This window comes from Vigna radiata, chromosome 10 (assembly GCF_000741045.1).
Source record: "Vigna radiata var. radiata cultivar VC1973A chromosome 10, Vradiata_ver6, whole genome shotgun sequence".
In the NCBI taxonomy this organism is placed as follows: domain Eukaryota; kingdom Viridiplantae; phylum Streptophyta; class Magnoliopsida; order Fabales; family Fabaceae; genus Vigna; species Vigna radiata.
In genome coordinates, this window is record NC_028360.1 from 11,245,186 (window position 1) to 11,263,936 (window position 18,751).

Genomic DNA, 18,751 nt, shown 5'->3' on the forward strand with positions numbered 1-18,751 from the left:
TCACTATGGCATGAGTTTTGTAAGGTTGTCGCAAAACAAGTTTCTTTATTCAAGTAATATATTTTTTACCACCAACTGTTCAATAAAACTAACATGGATACAAGTCATGTATTATGCAATATGGCATAAAATGTAGAGTTTCAGGCATTTGGAAATCATCATGCAAATGATAACAATATATTGGTGCATGTTATGGAAAAGTAGGTTGAAGATGAAAATGTTGATGCATGTTATGAGTTATATAAGATGTATTTACATGAAAAATAAATACATGTTACTATGCAAGAGTGAAGATATATAAATGCAATGCATATTTGTGCCCCAAAGGGCACTTACTCACATGATATGCTGATGTAGATATGATGAATTAGAAATTAACTACATGGTGTCATGAATAATGAAAAGATTAAAAGAAAGATAAAACATACTTACTTTTTGTCTATGGGATTTTATATGATAACTCCATAGGTAGCTCTAAATAATCTCATATGCCTTTGCAATTAAGATCAATCTCATAACATAATACACAATCATAAATGACCTAATAAATTTGGCATATCAAGAAAAAGAAAACTCTAGATGAGGTCTTCACAGTAGTCAAGTATATATGAGATCTAACATAACAATTATTGAACATTCACTCCCAAAAGCTCACTCTAACCTCTGTATAGGACTACAATCTCAAAATGAATGCAGTAACATAACATGTGTGGTGTTCGAAGGAAGCAACCTAAGACTATCCAAACTCACACTTACAAAACGGTCAGAACATTCTCCAACATATCAAGCCCATTAGTCACTTATTTGTGGAGAAAGTATTACCACTCCACACATCCATCTTAAGATGAGTTCCTTCCCTCACCTGTATAAAATTGATATAATTTTTTAAAATATTTTTTTTTAAATTAAATAAAACATAAAAATTAGATTATAAATTCATTAAAGATTAATATATGTATATGTATTTTGGATTAGTTCATCTTAGAAAGGAACATAATGGTGCAAATTAAAGAAAAAGGTGAAAATGGTTTTTAAATGGACAAATCAAATATAAGGAGGAAGGGGTCAATTTCGTCTAAATTGTTCGTTAAATTTTATGCCAATTTGGTTCATTTTATGTTGGATGCCACGCAGCTACCGACCTTGTCTTCCTAACAGTGTCACATGACACCAACTAACACGATGACTAACTTGATTTATGGTTACAGCATTAACGACTATTTTTCTATTTTGTCAGTGTCAAAGATCAAATTAACCCATAATTTCTTGGGATAAATTGATGATTCTGTTTAAAAAAAACTAAGTCACCAACAAGAAAAATCACAAAACTTCTAATTCTAAAGGAAATCACCTTACCTAATCCAAACAACTTTAAAGTTCATACAATGACATCAATTTGAGTCGGAGTTTTATTTTCGTGATTCGTGTTATAGAGATTAAGGTTGTTATTGAAGTTAGAGTATAATTTCGATTGGGAGATTATAAGATAAGTCACTGCACTTGAGTTTTATCTCAATAGTTTTGTCATATACAATTTTTAGTGACATTATTGTATCAATGGTAGCAACAAACAAGTTTGCCAGTGAAATGGCTCTTCAGTCAATCACCAAATTCAATATACAACAATTACAAAGCAACAGATTTTGAGAAAAAACAAACAAAAAAGAAATTCAAAGCTTCCAATATATGCCCAATCGGTGCAAAATGCCTGCAACAATGGCCCAGAATAGGATCTCCGCAAAGATAACATACAACAGGATTCCTACTCTCTTCGAATGCCAAACGTTAATGAAGACATGTTTTTGTATCCAATAAGTCTGTCGAAAAAGTAACAACCTCGTCAAAATTCGAATATAAGAAAGAAAATTACAGAAACTAAAAAATAAATGGAGGTTTAACTAATAGAGAGTATGAGGAGATGAATTTACGAGTGTATTATGAGGGTCATCATAATACCACCCATTAATGAATCCTGCGAAGATGCCTTCAGCTGCCATGACATAAACAAGCATGGCATTCATACCAATCCATTTCAAAGGCAAGAACAACAATGTCAAACCCCAAATATCAACCTGCAATTCTAAATCCGTTTCAGATGAAAAATGTGGAACATTAATCACAGAGGCACACCTGCACTGAAAAAAAAAAAAAAAACAAGAAAGCCTTGACAGAAGAAAGGCAGAATTTCTAGTATTACGAAAAAAATACCACAATGTAGAAGGCTGAAAAAACTAATGCTGCTGCTCCAGATGTTACACAAACATAGCTTAGGGTGTACAACTGTTTATTCAAAGGAATGGCTGCAACAAATGGAATAAACGATGTTAGAAAGTGGTTTTTAAGCGGTGGTTAGATAGCAGCCCAATAGTGGGAGAACAAAATGTCATATAGATCTTGTTAGGATAGGTTCTAATCATAACTCTGATACCATATTAGAAAGTGATTTTTAAGCTTAACTCAACCCCACAAAACCGATTTTTAAGATGAAATTTGCATCCACTTATATATATTATAATTTGATCTTATCTCTAATCGACGTCAAACTTCCAACAATAGTTACATGGTAAGTTTTAGTCAACACTGAGTTAAGAGTTCACACCATGAGTGAAGTGAAGAATAAGTCCAAAAGCAAGGAGTGCTAAGCCAAGGAGAAGCCAGTGCTTCAACCTAGAAGAGTGATCCTAAAGTCACAAAAAGTGAAGGAGTAAACATACGTTAAAGGATTGTAATTTTCAAGCACTGTTTACTTCGAGGGAAAAGGCTTCACCTGCAAGTGTACGAGTACATGTCCAAAATGCAATCCAATAATTGTGGAGAGAATAGAAGATATTGAGCTGCAGTTACACATACATAGTTGAATTCATATATAATCTTACACAGTCCTCAAAAGGGTCACTGAGAATTTCAAAATTATGAGAAAAAATAAAGTGAACATGGAAGTCATCAACTCTTTCTTACTAACAATGAAGGTGACATTTTCAATTATTTAATCACATACAATAATATCATCTATTTCAAATAAAACAAAGCCAACGTGGTCAAGAACCGATTGAAATCTGCTAATAGCATGTTTATGAGTTCAGCTATTCAAACATAGACTAAGGATTTGGAGACCGTATACAGACCTTAAAATTCCTTCTGGCTCAAAAGGAGCATAACACCATGAAGGTGCACTTCTTTTAAAAGGTCCTTCATATGGGGAATTCTCTGTGCAAGCCTGCAACACTCAGAAGGCAATCAGTGTGTGAAAATTCCTACAGCCATAGAGCAAGTCTTTCAAATTTAGAGTAGAAAATAGCAACACACGTCAGATCTTCTCCACGCTGGACGCTTATACATGTGGCTAATTCCAAGCACCTCTCGGTCAATATATCCCACAACATTACAAGGGGGATCGAGTTTTCCCCTGACACCACAGGTCACCTAAAATTGACAGAGAAAACAAATTAGCCAGAGTAGACAAAAATTTAGAAAAACGGTATGCAGCAACTATACTAGCCAGTTCATGTATTTTGTGCACAGAGAGAGTATCAATAGTGTTTGATTTGTGTTCCCACTTCATGAGTGTACAGAGAGTATCAGAGACAACCAACGGGAAGCTTACAGTTAAAGTTGTTCCATTGTATATGCTGTCTGGATTATGGACAGTGAATTTCCAGTCTGGAACATACACTCCATAAAGTAAAGCCAAGTAAACAGCAAGTACGCAAGCCCCCACTAGCCTGAAATTTTAACAAATAAATGTTCAAAAACATATAACATTAGCCATTAACCAGAAGCATACTTTCACGGACTAACCAATGCCAATAGTACAACTTGAATATTGAGAGTTGGGTGGGTGGATCTCTATCTTGTGCACTTCTTGAAAATATCTCCACAAGTGCCACAACCAAATATGCCAGAGCAATTCTCTATAATGGTTCAAAAACAAGTATTATTCCTTTTGTGTTCGGACTTATCAGCTAAAATATACTCTAATAGAAAATGAGCTGGAAAAAATTATAGAAATCACCTGAAGTATGCCACACCATCTTATATGTTTCATGTCAACACCATATGTTAGATTGTCCGGAGCATGAGAGAAACCACCTTCATCATTCAGGTCATCCATCATATCAAAACAAGGCATGTCTTAGACTGTTACCAGAATTAGATTTGCTTAAATGAAATCTAGAATCAATTATTATTGCACATCATAGAAGAATAACTTTCACAAGACCGAGTATATTTCAGCAGGGAGTAATAGTGTATGTAAAATCAAACAAGAAGTTCTTGATTCCTTTTCTCACCCCCTCTTGAACAGGGGAATTCTTTAGTTATGCTGAAAAAAGAGGGCAAAAGAAAATGTATGAGAAAAACTAACCTTGCAAGAGCAATCCCCAGAAGAGGAGTTTGAGTGTTCTAACCAGAACCTTTTTTACAGCTACAAGTCTATTTGGTATTCTCTGTAGATAAATGGAAGCATCAAGAAATTTAGGGCTGGTTTGAATCGAAAAGAAGAAACAAAAGGAACATAGAAACTAACGATTGAAGCATTCACAGCCACCTATTTTCTCATTCGCAGCTAACCTTGAGAGCCAGAGGAATTGCCATTCCCACAATGAACAAAAAGAAGGGCATGACAAAATCAGCAAGGTTGCAGCCATTCCATGGCGCATGGCCAATCATTTGCCATTTCCCTCCGGCATCATCAACCAAGATCATTAACTACATCACATACATTAAGAACATGTTAAAGCGAAACCATAAGGATATACAAGCCTAAAAAATAAGCAAAATGACATTCTTTTGGTTGGTTTCAAAGTGATACTTGATAACACTGAACGAAAGAAAAACAGCTCAAATATACTACTTCCAACATGAAACTCCTACATTTAATGTATATGGTCTTGTTTTTCTTAAATACTATTCAACTTTCTCACATAGATTTTGTTTTTCCTGTATACATTCAATTTTGTCATTTTTATTTAACATAGAACTTTTAACTCATGCTTGAATTTCTAAACCCACACTACATAATCTACCTATGTATGTCTAACAACATAAATGAAAAAAAAAATAAAAAAAAAATAAATAAATAAATAACCAAGTAAGTAATTGGACCAGTGAGCAATAACGGTTCTGTATAATATACTGTAATCCCATAGCATTATTCATATTATTTTGATCTTTATAGCAATATTCATAGGCTTTCAGTTATAAACAGTTTATAACCTTGATAGCAATCTCTGTAACAGTACTAAAAACAGAGTTGAACTGCTAAATTAAGAAAGAAGAGAGAAGCACCGCAACAGTGAGACCGCGAAAGATGTCAAGCGACGCGACACGCTTTGGTTTAGGCAGCTTTGTGTCTGAAACAGGAAGCACTTCGGAAACATTGAGGCTGTGTTCACCTTTCATTTCGGCCATGCTGTTTCTGAATTGCTTTACTCAAGTTTCTCTCTTTAGTCTCTGGTAAATTCTGATTCTAGTGCAGAATAATTACTATAATAATATTAATTGGATAATGATTATAATATTTTAATGTAACACGTGTATTTTTATTAGATTTAAAATAAAAAATAAATTAATGAAAAAATAACACTTATATTGTATCATGAAAATGTTTGTCTCAAAAATATCTTTTCTTCATATTAATTAACATATTGATTAAGAAAACAATCTACTGCTTTGTGCATATCTTCGTGATTTTTAAATATTAATCAATAAGAATATGAATCATATCATGTGACCGAAAAGACAAAAAGATTTATTCATATTATAATAATAAATTATTGCTATTATTTGGATTACATCCACCTAAGGCTTAATGTCCAAACGTGTGAAATACAAACATGTGCCACGGGAATCTTATCCACGTGCTTTACAGTGATAAGCTGTGCAAACACATTTAAGAGTTCAGACTCTTCTCTTAGTATTTTTTTCTTTTTTTTTTTTCTTACGGTCAACATTAAAAGTAATGTTGATATACTAATTTTTTTTAATATGTTTTAAAACATGAAGGTATTTTGAAACTATAAAACAGGACAAAAAGAAATCTCACAGAAAATCTAAATTTCACATTTAGTTAAATCAAACGTAATATGATTATAATAATGTATTTTCCACCAACATGTACAAAATATTATACTTTTTACATTTAATTATTGCTTAGAGAATTAATTTGATTTTTTTCTTTACTAATTACTTGAAATACGGAATGATTGAAAACAAATATTTATTCAAGCTATGATGAAATTTAATATTAGTTAATAATTTCTTAAAATTTACGTATATCAATTTTAAGAAATACCTTACAAATAGAAGGATATATTATTAGTTTGTTGGAATCAACTTATTATTATATTTATGCAAAAATATTGCAATGGTTTCAAATTTAAAATATATAGTATCTTATGTTAAAATGATAATTTTAGTTTTCTTATAAATTATGTATTTCTTAAAACATCACTTTAATTAAAAATTTCGTCGAATAATTAAAACAAAGTTATCAGACAAAAGCTGAAAAAAAAAAGAGTACACCATGTAGTGGTGGCATAATATCCATAAGTCAATTCAAGGAAGCTTAGATTTCGAGGAATTTCTCTACAAAAAAAAAGTACTTGAACAAAAATAAATACATATGCAACTGAAAATATTAAGCATATAACATTGATCACTTATCTTTATTTTCACAAAACATTATTAGAATGGATATATCATTTATACTAATTTGAATTAATTATATAATGCACATTATTAAAAAACTATATTTTTCATATATACATAGATAATAGAAAGTGATATCAATTTATAAGCTCATTTACCAATGAAAAAAATAAGATTTTATGATGATCTATTATGACAAGTGAAAACCATTTGTCATAATAGATTGGTCGTGACATTTTCGTAATAAAGCGTATGACTTATTATGACATAATAGATTAAACATAATATTCAACATGGATGCAAAATTGAAAATAAATTTAAAATATATATGACAAATACAGGTATATGAAGACAAGTCATAATATACTTTTTTTTTATGATTATTAAGTGAGCACCTGTCATAATACATGACATAGTAACAAATTTGAAGTTGAAAATATATTACGACTGATTTTGAAAAATCTGTCATAATATCTCCTAAATCCAGTTTTTTCATTTTTCCTTTATAATCTTCACTCAAAGTCTCTAACTCCTAAATCTATTTTTTTTTATACGTTCCTTTTGTAATCATGATCCCTAATTTCTCTTCCCTGCATCCTCTCTTCTCTCGTTCATCATTTACGTTCCTCTACAATCTTCACTCACGATCCTTAACTCTTAAATCCATTTTTTTTCATGTTCTCTCTGCAATCATGATCCCTAATTTCTCTTCCCTGCATTCTTTCTTCTCTCGTTCATCATTTTCGGTCACCAAACCATCCATATGGAGTTCGCTAGTCACTGTAGTCGAGTTCACCAATCACCTCCTTAAGTTGTTGTTCACGTTTCTTTGGTCCGGTCAATCACAGGTTGCCCATCGCCAATGATTCCACCCGCTTTAAAGAGAGCTTCATAGATCTCAACTTGCTGGAGTGGAAGTAGGAAAGCTTACCTATGTATAGAATTGTGTGAATATGACTCATGACTAAAGTATGGTTTGCATATTATACATGTTTGGTTGACAAAATCTGGTGCTAACATAATTGTTTCAAATCCTATGATGTCTAGTATTTATAAATTATGTAAAAATTGTTTTTAGTTTTAGATTGAGTGTTGAAACATGTAGAATAAAGATGATATATATAATTAGATTTTGGAGAGATGACTGGTGGTTGATACCCCAGTCTTGAAAATTAGTATAATCCAAATAAATTTTTCAGGTGGATTATTACATTAGATTGAATTTGTTTTAGTACAACCAATTAAAATTGTGGTGAAAATATGATATTATAATTCCATGTTTAACATGTAATTATGTAATTTATAAGTGATTACATTCTATAGTAGTTGTTAAGCCTATTTTTATGCTTGTATAGTACTTGAAAGCATGTTTAATAATTTATGTTTGACTTTATGACTATAAATTTTAAATAACGAACTTGTAATGCAAACGATAGAGAAGAAAGGTAAGATGCATTAGTAAAATGATTGAAAGGAATGTGAAAAATATGAGAAACAAGGGAGAAGATGATGGATTTTTTGCATATAATGTATATGCAAGGTGATCTTAATTGAAAATCGGAAAATATCCTCAAAAATTAAACTGCAGTAAATAATTGAAAAAAGAAATGATCTAAAATTATGTTATAATGTCACGAATGGTGAAAAAGAAAACAAAAAGGGATTAACTTTTCACCTGACTTGATTAAATTTTCATGTCTTACATGTATATATCATATTGTATACACATATCAAATTTAACATACTTTCCAAAATTTAAAGGATCAAGTTAAAATTTTTAGTTTATTTGTTCGCTTTGATCCGACTCACCTAATATATTAAATTGACAAGTTAAAAAAATGTCGATAGGTTAACATGATCCATTTTTTTTAAATTAAAAATTAAAAGATTAATTATTTTATATTATATTCTTTAAGAATGTAAATAAGTAATATATAACTTAAATAATTAACTCTTTCCAAGTTTAAGTTTTAATTATTAATCATTATAAAATAATTTAATGTATAAATGTGATCCTTATTTTAATATATTTATTTAAAAAAATTAACTAATGCAGTTTAAAAAGTATATATAATTAAACATGCATTTAATATTTGTATATAGTCACAAAAACAAATTTAAAAAATAACTGAAAAAAATAATTGGTGAACAAACCCACCTTCCCAGTTTGGGCGCTTCTTCCTGCACTTCATATTTTTCTTCTGCACCTCCAAACTTTTTTCTTTTTCTTTTTTCATTTTACTCTCTTCATAATAACAAATCAGATCAGATCTTTGGGTGTGCTAGCGCCGCCTTTCCAAATTGCAGAGAAGGTGTTCAATTTAGGATTTTAGGTTTTTGACTTTTCTTTGACGATTAAATGGGTATTATAAAAAATCTTTGGGGTGCAGGAAGAACCCCCTTCACGTTTTACTATCTAGTCCACCTCATTTTTGGCGTATCAACGATGTAATGGACCAAAACGGATCAAACTCATCCATTGTGTCATCCCTGATCAAATTAGAACACTCTTTTTCCTTAAGTATATTGGTATAGTTAATCAAATCATATACCAGCCAGATAATGTCCTACAGGGTCATAATCTACTGTATTACATTTATAAGTAAATAAGGACTGTTAATTTAGAATTCCAGATGATGTCCTACAGACTGATGATGATGCAGCTCAAAATTGCATCCAGAATTCCAGATGCCACAGCTAAGAAGGGTTCTAGCCCGAATACTGTTAATTTCCGTAAAAAAATCATTTTGTTGTGATTATGTCTGTTTAGAATAGTTGATAAGTAAATGGAAACTTATTTTATGCCCCTATCTGCTTAGCAAAGCAAGTTTATCTGCAAACGTGCAATGCTAACAACCCAAACATCAATTAAGAGAACAGTCTAAATGAAAGCTATGTTCATCACACACGCAAAATGTAGTGGAGGCAATAAATTCCAAAGTTCTCTTGCATTTAGACATAAAAAATGATGGCAGATGGATCATGATTTAGAAAACATGGAAAATTTGCAGCCAAAGGTGGCTTTCAAAATTCTATTGTCAAAGCAAAAAAAGAGTATGCAGATCAAGAAGTTTTGGAGACATGATCGTTTGCCATTGGGACTTGGTTCTTTGGTAACAAATACAATGGAAGAAAAGAAGGCACGATGAATGCAATGCCAAGACCAAGTACAGCCAGTGCCACCACCCACCATGCTTGGTGGGGTAAGCCAAATAATAGTTCATCACATACTGCCGCATCAACAAAAAAGAATACAGAATTTAGCAAATAATGGAAGTGATCGTAATACTGGAGTGGAGTCTGCTCCAATAATCTAAAAAATATCAGATAAACTTTCGGGAAAAAGCTTGTAATGAAGCATAGCAAGTCACAATCAGATTAAGTATTAATATACTATGCAAAAAAGTTACCTATATTGTAGATAATAAATTGCCTCTCCGGCACATGCTGTTTTGCAGGAAACCCTTCTGGCTCAACAGTTACTAATACTAGCTGGAATTCCTCCTGAATAAAGTCAATCAATAACTTATGCATGTATAAACTTTTCAGAAACTTAGCAGTACAGGGTTTGATACTAATATTGGACCTGATTGTTGTTCTTAAAAATTAGCTTTTCAGTGTTAAGCAATCTCCTGTTATTCTTCAGCATCACATCCGACTTGTTTCTCTTCAGTTGTATGGAAAAGCTAGCGGGTATCTGGTGTTTTTTATTTAGTGTGTCAGTTTTCAGAGGAAAGATCCTCTGCAAAGAACTGAAGAAAGACATAATATACATACAGAAGCCGGATATGATATCTTCACTTCATACCACGTGTGAGGTTTCAGGCCCTGTAATTGATAAAAGCAAGAGCCACCTTGCAATGGCATAGTTTCTCTCCACAGCTCTTCTCCAACTTCCAAAATTTTGTCCTCAACGCTACCACAGCAAACAGTTGAGCACTATAACTAAGTTTATAAAAAGGATAATTCTGATATGAGGAGACCAAACAATTAAGGTGAATTATGATTAAGGATTTTTATACACTCACTTATTCCCAAAGCAAAGAGTTGGGCCATTCACGATGATAAGCAGAATGCAAAGCAGAATAAGCATATTTCACATGCAAATGCAAGGGATTGACAATGAAACACCAAGATCTTCAACTCACACCTGCAGAGGATTAGTATTTTAGTATACATTGAACCATTTCAAACTTGGTTGAATTTAATATTGCAACAGACTCTTTATGAACTGCACCCCCCCATCAGATAAAGAGGTGTATTTCAAAGGATAAAAGAACATACAAGTGAAGCTGACTTTAATGAAAAAGCTAGGGAAGAAAGTATTAAAACGTCAAATATTCATATTGCTATTGTGTTTCCCAAATGTATTTAGTTTCAGATGGATTCTAAGGAGGACCATGCTCCACAATTAAGAGCCCGTAGATTCATACAAGGTGCACAATCCCTCCCTATAAAAAATTCCTTTCTTGATTGACACCATGGGCCATCAATAGATGCAATTTTCAACGATGATGCCATTTTTTCCGCTTTATCCCCCTCTCATTCCCCTTCTTCTCCCCTAACTCTCGCTACATCTTCACAGTTGGATCACTAACAATTCCTAAAAAGAAAATAGTTTTCAGAATGGACCCTTGCATCTCTAGATTGAAAGAAAAGATCTGCCAACATGATTATCAAGTCATGGTCCCTTCTTCATGCCTATTTGTCTACCCAAACGTGTCACTACCAATGATCTTTAATAACTTGGAATTTTGTTCCAATTAAGTTTTATGTCTTGTGTTATGAAAATTAATGAACAACAATGACAACAAAGTTTTTCAGGATGAGCAAATGTAGAAAAGGTGGTTGCTAGTTTAACTAGGAATGTAGGAGGGAAGAGAGGGTAACAAGTGTAACGTCCCAATTCCGGGAGTCACTTTCGCGCATCAAAGTCGGATATTTTTGTAAAGACAAAGTTAAAATTTCAAAAGAACATGGTACATTTATTAATTTACTATGAACATAAAAGCTTCCCTATAAACATACAAGCTTCCCATACAATCCAACTATTCAATGCCGTCTATAACCGGGATCTTACAGCAAGCTCCCAGGGATGCTTTGGCAAAGAGGAAGAGATTAAAGAATGAAGAGGGGAGAAGCGAGAATAAGATGACACACTGTCAAAAAAATCTCTAGTTACGACGCACAGCAGAGAACAACACCGATAATTGTGTTGCATGGTGGACCACCTATAAAGGTCCTCCCGTAGGAATCATTGTAGGTTTCTATCCTTTTTCAATCTTCGTTATCTATTATGCCTTTTTTGATTATGCCCCTTGATAACTGGTAATGATTACATTTTCCATTCATAAGGGTTTTATAAAACTTCTCTTAGTAATGCTTCTTTCTTCCCACTTCAATTCCCTCTATTTTACAAGAATGTCAAGATCGCATTCCCTTTTCTTCTTGGTTCATGACTATTATTCTTAGTTTCTCATACAATTGGCTCTTATCTCTATTTTCTTTCCACCATGGCATCATCTTAACGAACAAGTGAACAACCCATCCATGAAAACGTTGCTTCTTCAAATGATCCAGTATTAGTCAAGCCTGTGGGAGACAATCTTAATATGACTTGGGAATGAAATTCCTTGAGGATCATTCACAATAAAATGGCTGTCACGTGTGATTTTGGTTTGAGGACTACAGCCAACGGAATAAAGAGAGTCAAGAGACATTAATGAGGGTGAAGGAGTGTTGGTGCTTGCCAAATAGTACCATCTGTGATCAAGCTTAGAATCACGGAAGCTCATGTGAAAAAGAAGTTGTAATGATGCCATTTCTGATTGAAAGAAGATGACCATAATGACGCAAAAGCATTAGATGAAATTTACAAAATAAGGGCAAGAAGAAGACCTATGGCAGCAGGTTTTATCCTTGCTTCCTGCTGCCAAAAGAAATGCTATGAAAGGTGATATGGATTTACATACATATGCTTAAAAGGTACTGAACAAACACACTGTTACAACGGCTAAAATTATCAATACATTGTCTATTCCTTCTATGGGAATGGGATTCCTTTTGACATTGTGTGCACTAAAACTTTGAACATAACTTCATACATTGTCTTGAGCAATGAGATCCAGGATTGATTATTCAGGAACCCTCGCTCATGGTATCTCTAGAGGACTCAAGCATAGACTATAATTTCCAATACATTCAATCACCATCTTGAAGTATTTAGAGAGCACAATGTTGAAAGGGATTTCCTTCCTATAATAATCACTCCAAGGTATCATGCCATGCATGGTCAAAATTGAAAACAACTTGCCCTGTTTCACCTTAATCCCTAAAACTCTTGACTACTAAGGAGGGTTCCTTCACTAAAAAAGAATTATTGTTTACAAAAGAAATGCTCAAGACACATGAGAAAGAGAAAACTCACCATAGATGCCCTATATAATGTATGTAGGAATTAAAAGAATAGGACATTGATCAAAGTCGAATGATAATTATAAGGTGGTTGATAGTTTCGGGTACAAGAACACACGGTTGAAGATGTTTGAACTCTTGGATTTATTTGTTGAAGAGATTAGCGGACAAAATTTTGTTGAACTTGCGAACCACAACAGTATCAACAATGTTTTGGCGGGTAAACATTTATAATAGTTAAATTTTTTATTACTTTATTACTCATTATGTTAATTTAAGTTAGTGTCAGGTAAATATTTACAAAAGAGGAAATTTTTCTTCTGGATAGTAGTACCACACATTGTGTGTATTTGATGTTAGAAGACATTGGTAAAATTCCAAGAGTAAAAGGGCCTAGGAAGAGGGAAATTGTGTCGACTTCAACTACATCCATTTCCTGGCTGTAACACAATCAGCAAATTCACTGACAAGATGGAATTGGTCAGAAAGAAGTGGAGTGACAAGGCTTGCCACAACATTCCATTCACAAGCTATATCAGATTCCATTCTGATAGGCCAAGTTCTGTAGTAGGCAGCTATAATTCTGCATCCTATAGTTATGTTGTGTTAATTCTTTATTAGGCAGTTATTCTTTAGATGTGTCAGTTACAGTGTTACATATATGGTTTCACCGACTTCTTGTGGGAAGTTAAGTTCTCAATTTGTTGTTTACTTGTTTTGAAGGGGGGAAGTCCTTACAAGGAGAAATCCTCTAGTATAGTCTTCTTCTGGAAAAGTCCTTAGAAGAAGAAATCCTTGTGTAAGATAGCTTTTTCAGACACTAAAGTAGTGTGCGTAAGTGAAAACCTATAGTTTGCAGGAACCCTCAAAATAAACCGTAAGTTGTCAATGTAAATGTCAGAGGCTAATAGCATAAACGAATCATACTACAAAATTTTCATGAATATCTCTCATCCATTTTGAACTTTACTAATTACCTGATGACAGCTATTCAATTTATTCTTTTAAAAATATTGCATCATAAAAAATAACGTTGTCCAAGCAAGATAAATAAAGAAAAGCACCAAGTAGAAGCAACCATAAAATTCAGAGCAATAACTTGAAGCTAAAATGAAATCCATTAAAAAGCTAAAATTGTACAGAGCTTAAACATAGTAAAGCTTAAGAAGCATGGACACAAAGGTGCAACAAAATTTGAGGCACCCCATGGCCTGGGGCATGAATAAAATGTAATGGAATATCAAGTTTTACTTCCTTTTCCTTGGTTGGAATAAAATTATTGTTAAGTCCTCTTAAATAGTGAACTTTAAGTTTAACTCAACCTTATAAAACTGGTTTTATAAGATGACGTTGCACCCACTTATATAATATATTTTTTCATATCTCTAATCAATGTGAGATCTTCAATAGACTCCTTCACGCTGAAGAGTGGACATCTCAAGTGTGGGAATGAATATTTGTGAGTGGTCCAAAGCTACTCAATAGTAGGTGCCATGATAGGCTCAACATCCATTGCTAAGACAAATTTTTATATCATCTTAGAAAGTAAACTTCAAGTGTAATTCAACCTTACAAAATTAGTTTTGTAAGACAAAGCTTGCACTCACTTCTAAAGTATAATTTGATCATATCTTTAATCCATATGGAATTTCCAACAAGTTTCATCCTGTTCTAAAATGTCTACCAAACACTACCTATCTACCACTCAAGGTTGGATACACTTAGTGATGCATCTCTAACTAAGCACAACTAACTCCTTTTTCAAAAGTCACACCAGATCAGTTGCATATTTAAAATTAAAAAACAAGCTGTTACAAGAGAAAATCCAATCCAATCTAATTAGCTTACAGGTTCAGGCATACTCTTCCCCAAAACGAAGTTCCCTCTTCAAAACTTGGGGTGTTATCAAGGACTCCAAAGCATACGCACCTGCCTTACTTTTTTTTCGTTGGTTGAACCATGGGGAACAATGGTGCTACTTAATAAAAGACAATGACACAGGACTAGAATAAACTTATATATTAAAATAGGCCACTGTCTTTCCCTACTCTGGAGAAACTAAAATGTTGCAGTTCTGGTCAGGAAACAACCAATCTCCTGGTATATCATCAGGGAAATGCACTTCAACATGAGGTCCATCAAGATCAACCAAAGCTTGAGTCTTACAGTGAGAGCAAGCTTTGGAAACAATGTCTGTTCCCACATGGAGCACATTATATGATTTGGCTAAGTCACATCATTCCAGAGCCAGAGAGGAAAGCCAACCCATAGATTTAATTACTATATACCTACTGATCCCATATGTTTAAAGATATGAAATAAATTGTCATACATCATCCATTCCAATTTTAACCTTTGCAAAAGAGACCATGTCTATGGAATGCAAGCTGGATCAAAAAAAATAAAAAATTAAATTTGAGTTGTTTCAAGTTTTAATGTAAGATACTTGCTACTTTGTCAGAACAGATTCCAACATCTGAGGCAAAACCCAAAAAGTAGCTGGAGTCGAATACCAAGAAGCATGTTCTTTACTACATTGGTGAAAAGTGGTATGTGAGTAATTAGAAAAATTATTGTTGTTAGTAGGATATTAAACGTGTTAGAAGCTCTCATAAGATTCTAGATATCTCTTTGTAACCAATACTTTAGGGTTAGAATTCTCTATATATAGAGGCTGGAGTGTTGTTTCAAATCAATCAATTGAATAAAACTTCTCTCATTCAGATTAATCATTTTCTAGTTGATATCAAGTCCAGGTTCTGATCCTTGGACCTGTGGGTTATATACTCTGGAATCTTCTGACAGCTTCTAACAAAAAACTTAATATCCTACTAACAAACAAAAATAAGAGAACAATTATATAATAAACAATTGGGATGCATCATCTATATCAGGTAATGCAGGTAAACATCGAATATCCTTGGTGCCTTACATAAAATATTTTTTCACATAAAACTTTGATACCAAATTCATTTGAACTGTCAACTAGGATTACCATATCTCTTATTTAAATATTGAACTGTTTTTAATTTATTTTGTTTCTCACTATTTCCCTATCTTGACAAGATCTGCAAATCAGAATTCACGATTTTGGATCCTTGGTATTATTTTTTTATTCGGATTATTTAGGATTATATTAATTAGAAATTTTCCTTATTTTTTATTTTATCAATTAGGATAGTGATAATTATGATCCAATTAATTAGGCATATCTTTATAAGTTTAATTAAAGACAGTGATCTGATTGGAATGTTGTCAATAAGAAATTATTTTCAGAAAAGAAAAAACCTGTGTTAGAGTTTGAATGGACAGAATATTATCGATCAAATCCATGCAACAGAGCTAATCAATTCATTGCATAGCATGACAGCACAACATCCAATTCTAAAAGGTATTTTATATATACCATTAGGTTTTTGGTCTTTTGTTTTATGATTGACAGAAAATAGTGACTAGCTTAGCTGGTAAAGAAAAGAATTGCAATGACAGAATGGAGGGATAGTGACCCAAGATTCTTAAGCTAACTGAAGAAAATCTCAACTTCTGGTTGTCAATGTTCAGATTCACTATTGCCAATTTTCCAAGTGACAACAAATACTAAATTTATTTAATATGATTCTCTCACCCAAAACTAATTGACAAATTTAAAATTTACTAACATATGATTCTTCTATTAATATCTTACCTCTGCTAAATAACAAGACCTGTAACAATTTCTTTAACCATTTTAACTAAGAACGCCTATTTGAGGCTGCCTCATTTGGCTGTTTCCAACAAACAGTCGTGAGTGGATTACACATTTGGCTTCTTTTTATCAAAAAATTTATCCAGTGGTGCTGCCAACGTTACTAGTTATCAACATAACAAATCGAAGGACACACATGAACAAAGGTTCAAATTGTCAACCCTGCAGCCTTGTCTTATTACTCAATATGCATACATACATGCTAGTCTCCCTCATCTATACATATCCCTTAGCAGGGAGGAATCCTAACAAGCTAACATCGTCAATCATCTCGAACGTAGTTATATACATGTACCGTGCAGTCTGATTAAATCTTCCCTAGCATGCTACCCTAATTTTTTCCATCTAAAAATGCACACATGCCATCAGCATTTTCCAGTGTGTGTGCAAACAACCCATCACTCATTTGACATATAGCTTTCTAGCTAGTGCTAGCTGATCTGTAATTACTTTTCAATATATGGAGAAATACCAAGCGATGCTCTCTACTTCATCTACATCATTACTAACTATTTAGTCTAATTTTGAAATTGCTTATAATTCCATCGTTCATGAGGTTTTAATAACTCAAATAAAGGAGATATCAGCTCATAACGAAAGTTGAAAGGCGGTTATGCAGCACAGATATGCATTTCAAACAAGGAGTCTGATTAATGTTCAGCGTAATGTCTACCAGTAGGGAAAATATGGGGAGAAGATGATGAAAAACAATGTTTACCGAGTGCAACACTGCCACATACATACATTATATTTTACATTTTTGACATATGTTGAAATCAAACAAAAATAAATGCAAATCCAAGATAGTTTAGTCAAAATCGATCAAACAAACTCTAGATTATAGAGATAAAATGCAAATCAGCGAAATTAGAAAGAAATAAAATCAAACACAAATCAAGGAAAACAAATTGAATCATCAAACCCTACATTAATTGAGTTAACAAGTCCTAGATTATAGACATGAAAAAAGAAAAGAAGACAAACCTGAAACTAACTACCGAGAGAGAAAGCTTCTGAAGCTTCGAGGGATGGAGCGAGTGAAGCTTCGCAGGGCTTGGAAAAGTGTACTTAGGAGAGAGAAATTCAAATTCTTCTATTTTTTAATGAAACTTCAAATAGATGAAATTAATATAGAAATTGTTTTTAAATATAATTATAGCACTTTAATATATACTCATAAAGTAATTTAAAAATTATTATAAATAGTGTCACCTTTTAAATATTAAAAAATATACTAAACTTTTTTCTTTTACCACTATTTTCTAAATTTAAATATTAATAATATTATAAACATGGCGTCATAATGACGCTAAATTATTTTAGTATATATGGGCGTTTATAAATTATAATCAAATTAAAATATTTCAAATTATAATAAAAAGTAAAAAGAAAATAACTCTCTAAATGTACATTCGTGAATTATCCATTCATAATAAGGACTATTCCGAGAAATTGAAATATATCAATATTGACATAAATTTAACGCATATTACTTTAAAAACATTTTAATATCCGTATATAATATATATATATATATATATATATATATATATATATATATATATATATATATATATATATATATATATATTATCATATCATTATATAACATATTAGCATTTCAAACTAAGTAGGAAATAAGATCGATTTAAATTGCACCAATGTATAATAATTTCTAAATGTAATAATATATTATATATATTTTATAATACTTTAGCATATGGTGATCTAGAAAATTGTTGTTCATTAACATAATTAAAAGAATAATGAATGTTTGGATTGAAATTTACATTACAAAGCATAATTAAGAAAATGTTTATTACCTATTTTGATCATCTTAGTTCATAGTTTTGTTCAAAATGGTATTTCTATTTTTGAGTTGTTTGTGCTCCATTTTTTTATAAAAATGGTTCAATTTGGTTATTTTTGTCAGACGTGTAGAAA

General features: G+C 32.2%; 2 protein-coding genes across 2 annotated transcripts; both read right to left on the reverse strand.

The window, feature by feature from the left end:
• Nucleotides 1–1,505: 1,505 nt before the first annotated feature.
• On the reverse strand, nt 1,506–5,467 carry LOC106775178 (heparan-alpha-glucosaminide N-acetyltransferase). The gene is made up of 13 exons (XM_014662253.2): nt 5,287–5,467; nt 4,570–4,707; nt 4,364–4,445; nt 4,013–4,089; nt 3,799–3,911; nt 3,605–3,722; nt 3,307–3,423; nt 3,126–3,217; nt 2,768–2,834; nt 2,600–2,681; nt 2,209–2,300; nt 1,929–2,072; nt 1,506–1,817 (listed from the first exon to the last, which is right to left on the reverse strand). Exons 1-13 carry the CDS (start codon nt 5,407–5,409, stop codon nt 1,671–1,673), a joined length of 1,392 nt encoding a protein of 463 aa, XP_014517739.1. The 5' UTR covers nt 5,410–5,467; the 3' UTR covers nt 1,506–1,670.
• A 4,110-nt stretch (nt 5,468–9,577) lies between these two features.
• On the reverse strand, nt 9,578–17,902 carry LOC106774543. Its single transcript, XM_022786802.1, has 5 exons — nt 17,792–17,902; nt 10,426–10,564; nt 10,235–10,345; nt 10,059–10,152; nt 9,578–9,878 (listed from the first exon to the last, which is right to left on the reverse strand). The coding sequence occupies exons 2-5, from the start codon at nt 10,513–10,515 to the stop codon at nt 9,712–9,714; spliced, it is 462 nt and encodes a 153-aa protein (XP_022642523.1). The 5' UTR covers nt 10,516–10,564; nt 17,792–17,902; the 3' UTR covers nt 9,578–9,711.
• Nucleotides 17,903–18,751: the final 849 nt, after the last annotated feature.